Source organism: Condylura cristata, unplaced genomic scaffold (assembly GCF_000260355.1).
Source record: "Condylura cristata isolate star-nosed mole 26May11 unplaced genomic scaffold, ConCri1.0 scaffold00002, whole genome shotgun sequence".
NCBI lineage: Eukaryota > Metazoa > Chordata > Mammalia > Eulipotyphla > Talpidae > Condylura > Condylura cristata.
The window spans coordinates 963745-968685 of NW_004567103.1; the positions used below are offsets into that span (position 1 = coordinate 963745).

At 59.7% G+C, this 4941-nt stretch overlaps 1 protein-coding gene across 1 annotated transcript in view; it reads left to right on the plus strand.

The window, feature by feature from the left end:
• The window catches only part of IQCA1 (IQ motif containing with AAA domain 1), a 98407-nt gene extending 94248 nt beyond the window's left edge, over positions 1-4159 (plus strand). Inside the window, exons 16-17 of the mRNA XM_012725163.1 lie at positions 1980-2218; positions 4037-4159. Coding sequence (XP_012580617.1) covers positions 1980-2218; positions 4037-4159 — 362 coding nt within the window. The remainder of the gene's footprint in view (positions 1-1979; positions 2219-4036) is intronic.
• The last annotated feature ends 782 nt before the right edge of the window (positions 4160-4941 follow it).

Consider the following 4941-nt stretch of genomic DNA (forward strand, 5'->3'; position numbering starts at 1 on the left):
GGCTACGCCGGGCAGGCGGCCACCCTCCAAAGGCGGCGAGCTTTGGGGGCCACCCAGCGGCGTGGGGGAAGCGTCTGGACCCAGACCCCACGCGGCTTCGGGCGCCGGCCCTTTCGGCCTCCGCGCTGCGGCTTCACGGGCCCCGTCCCCGAGCGGGCAGCTTTCACCCCGCCCCACCAGGCCTTTCCTGCTGGGGGGACCCTCTGAGCGCGCGGACAGCGGGAGCTGCTGGAACTTGGCGGGGGTGGGGGGCAGGGGCAGCTGAGCTTGTTTCCGGGGAGCCCCGGGCCCTCCCTGCCTGCCCCCTGACCAATTCACCCCATGCCATCCCCGAGGTCTCAGCTGTGGCTCCCGGCCGGGGGCACCCAGGGGCCCCGCTGTAGGGCGTGTCCTGTGCCCTCCGTCCGAGGGGGCCCTTGTCTGGGCTTGTGCTCTGTTCAGATGAGACGCGGGGCCAGGGTCCAGCGAGGAGGCCGCCTGGCTCGTGGGACGGGTCTGTTACACAACGCAGTAGGAAGATCCCGGCGTCGGTTTCGTGGCCCCCGGAAGCCGATGCCTTAGTTTGAGTCTGGGAACTTCGCGCCCAACGGAGTGCCTGACTGTAGTAACTGGAAGCCGTGGTCGGCCGCTGCCCCAGCAGCCGAGAAGCCAGCACCAGCCCTGCGGGCCCCAGGGGTCACGGAAGGGGGGGGGCAGGCGCTGGGGCCGGGCGGGGCCCTCCGGCCTCTAGGCCACGCCTGCAGGATGAGTCTGTGCTCGCCCCCAGCCAGGGCGCAGGGCCGCACCAGAGAAGGCCTGGGGGGGTTGTGGGGTAACCCGTGACCCACCACCCGTCTCTTGTGACTCCGGGCAGCTCTGCCACCCTCCCAGCCTGGCCCAGCAGGGGAGCAGGAGAGTGGGCTGGGGCCTGGGGGACCGGCACCGGGCACTCGGGGCCCTCCGTCCCAGGTCGGGTCTCGGGGTGTTCCTCAGGGATGCCAGCACGCGTGAGGGGCGTCCGCCTGACCTCGGTGGAGCCCGGCCAGGCCCCCGCCGCCTCCAGCCGCTCTGCCGACAGGCTCATGCCGGTCCTGGAGCTCGACTCTGATGGACGCGTGCGGCTGTCCGCAGCCTCTGGCGCAGGAAAACCGCAGGAGCAGTTCCGCCACCCCAGACATCGCCGTCACCCCCAGGTCTCAGGAACCCAGGGACGCGCCGGGCCCCCATGGGGCAGGGGTTCAGTCAAGGCTGGCGCGTCTGCAGGCCGGGGCTCCATGCTACCCGGGGTGGCTCAGCCCCTTACTCCTCGGGCCTGGGGCCCGCGTCCCGAACCCACAAACACGTGGGGGTGAAGTCTGTGACTAACCCCCTCAGCGCCCACTGACCTCCCAGGTGTTTTGGAAAAGTGTCCTGGTAAGCAGCGGCCCTGTGTGAGTTTCCACCCTTGGAAGCTGGGGAACACCCCAAGCGGCCCCACGAAAGCCTCTCTGCTGTTCCGGATCAGTCTCTGCTGTTGGCTCAGGCCTTGCGCGTCTCTGGATTCGGGGTGTAAGGGGGTGCAGGACCCAGGGACACTTGGTGGCAGCTGTCTGCTCATCTGGGTCTCATCTGGGTCTCGTGTTCATTTTTATTTAAGATTTATTCATTTATGCATATAAGAGCTGGGGTACAGGCCAGAGGTGTGGGGGCTGTGAGAGGGTTCCCCAGAGACAGAGTGGGGAGCAGGACAGGCCTATCGACAAAGTGCACTGCTGAGGGGGGCTGAGGGGGGCAGCGGGGAGACAGGAGGGGTCTGCTGCGCCCTGGGGTCCCTCCCTGGTGGGGATCGGCTCGTGCTGCGGCGGCTGCGGCAGCTCACCGTGCTGGGACTTGGCCCCTGCGCCATGGAGGCCCCGGCTCATGCACTCTCCGTGCGCCCGCCTGCGCCAGAACTGGCTTCACCCACTCTTCCTGAGGGTCCTGACCCTTGTTCTCTCTCCTCCCCGCCTTGGACACGACAGTCCTGTGGAAGGAGATCATCCAGCACAACGGCGGCGTGCTGAGCAACTCCCTGAACGTCAGCTGCCTGGCGAAGGTCACTGACGGCTTCACCCCCGGGCACATGGTGCACGTGGCCCAGAGCGTGCTCACGGAGCGCAGGCTCCGGCAGCAGCCCCACAAGCCACTCACTGCCGGCGAGTTCATCTCGGCGCTGACCAGCATGGAGCCGGTGTACCAGGAGGAGGAGGACAGCTTCAAGGTAAGGGCGACGTCCGCGTGGCCGTCGGGGATCACAGTCTTTTAGCCTGCACACAGTGTGTGTTCTCAGTCTCCTAATCCTGGTCCGTAACCTCATGAACTAGCAGCCCAATGGCAGAACGGAGTCGCAGGTTCAAAACCTCTGGCTCGCACCCCGCATGTGTGCACACGTCTGTGTGTGCGCGCCCAGACGCGCCCTCGCAGGCGGGCACACGCACCATCTCTTGGTCGCCACTGGATTTCACTGGTATTTCATCTACTCGGACAGTTTTGCACGGAGAAAGCCGTTCCGTAAGTGGTGGATTTTGCGTCAACACTGGTCTCGCCCGGTATTCACCACCACACACTTCATTTTTCAATGCACTTGCAACAGGAGTCACAAGAGGCACCACAGAGGCAGTTCTCTCATTCGCTCACACATTCTGAAAGGTACACAGACACTTGCAGGCCTGGAGGAAATTCCTTACACTCACCTCGTCCAAGCCCCTGTGAGGGAGACGCAGTCGCAGAGGGCTGTGTGCCTGGCCAGGCTCATGCGCCTGCCGCACGTCCAGGCCCCCTGGTGTACCACAGACTCTGGCCATGAAGCGGAATCGAGTGGGTCCCTTTCTGCACCCAGAGGTCTTTTCTTTACCCACCTGGAAACACAAGGGGGGGAAATCACGTCCCTGTAATCATCACAATATTAGCACTGCAGCGACCAGAAAAAGGATCAGCATCCTCGCTCAGGCCTCTGATTTCTGAAGCCCGCTCAAGAGGAGGGAAACTTTGCCCTGTACTGTAAGTCCTCAGATTAAAAACGCACTCCCAGTTGCCAGCAGAAGAAACAAACCCGCCACTACGTACATGACTGAACCTGAGGACAAGTCAGTGGCCGACATGAAAGGACAGCAGGTACCCACGAAGAAAGGGCACTGGGCAATCAGACACCTCTTCGAAAGAATAAATGCCAGCAGACAGGGAGACAGCATCTGCCAAGTGCGAGGACAGACAGCTGCCCACCGAAAACTGATACCCAGCTAAACTAGCAGCCGGGACAGAGCGAAAAAAGACATGTTAAGGTCAAAAGCTGGGCTGGCTCCCCAGTCACGGCCACTTCAAAGAGCAACTCAGAAACAACAAGTTCTATCCATGTGCCCTAGAGAAGCTTTCTCAGGTGTGGACAAGGAGATCTGTGAGCACTGCTGTTTTCAACATTGTTCACAATGACAAAATGTTGGAAATGACTTCATGCCCATCAGTGGGAGACTTCATAAATAATGCTGTAGTCATTCGACTGATGATCACAGCCACGAAGTTAGAACCCAAAAGCGTTTCTCAGGTTTCAAATAAAATGTGACGGTTATGGGGAAAACGCCACCTCGGGGCCAGCTGCAGTCACCGATTTGCTGGTGTCTGGGGATTTTCACCTTGTTTCCAGTCGTCTCCCTCGGAGTGTCTGAATGGTCTCCCATGGCTCACATCTGACCACCGGTCCAGCTTCCAGGGGTGCGTGGGAATCAAGGGGGAGGGGAGTCGTCGCGTGCCACAAACCCAGGAGTAAAGTCCCAGGAAGAAGATGACTTTGTGAGGAAGTGTTGTTGGTTAGAGTTGGCCTGTGAGTCTCTGAAACTGTTAACTCCTTGAGGTAGAAGTTGCAAGTGATAAAGAATTGCAGGCTGGAAACCCCACCGAGAAAGAATTTCTAGCAAACATTCGCCAAGTGCCCACAGTTTAACGCCGGGCTGGTCTTTCCTCCTTGGCAAGATTTTCTTAGTTTTGAGAGTATCCCAGTGAGCCGATGTCACCTGACATTTTCCTAAACGTCTGTGTTTTTCAGGACTGGTACGCCAAAACCCCGATGGGCAAGAAGAGAGCTCTGGCCTTAACTGGAGGCAAAGCAGAAAAGGAGAAGGAGAAAGGGAAAAAGAAGAAGGCAAAGCCAGGGAAAAAGAAAAAGTAACGCCCTTGCGAGCGTGGAGTCAGCGCCCCCGAGACCCCCAGGGTGGACGTGACCCCAACGTGCGGGGCAAGATCCACCCTTGCCTCTGGGAGCCCCCACTTGTCAGCCCTGCACCACCTGCGTCCTGGCCGGCGGGCCTCCCCCCGGGTAGCTTTCCACACCACTAATGTAGCGCTTGTCGTTGTTTCTCTATCCCGTGAAGCTGGTGTAGAACCAAAATTCACTCTTCACGGGCGCCCCCATCTTTTCCATTTGGACCCTTCATCTCCTCAGCATTAACTGCCAGATTTAAAGTTTGCTAGAAGGTACCCTAACTTGTCAGCTACCGGTAGGTGACTTCACTTTCATCGGTACACTAGCTTTTAATTACTCATATATTCTGTATATTAGCTTGCACATATTTTAATAAATTAATTCTTTGCTCTATTAGTATATTTCTGTAGTGGAATAAAAACTGTTGTTCCTTGAACTGACTCAGTTACTTGGTTGCTGGAGCTGAAAAAAGATCTCTGCTGTTAATGACTTCGATCTTCTGTGAGGCGGGAAACCCAGGCCCGAGGTCACGCTGCCCCCGCGGGACCGGCCGCTCCGGGCGCCCCGGACACGGGCAGGCAACGGCGTGGGCAGGCCTGCCTGAGGCTACGTGGGCGAGGGGCAGCCCAGAGAAGACGTGCCAGAGAAGACAGGCACAGCAAAGTAAGGGCTGCAAAAGAAATGGAAATCACGCCAGGCGATGCCAGGCGACGGGGAGGGGGCAGGTACCAGCCCCGCGTGTGGCACGG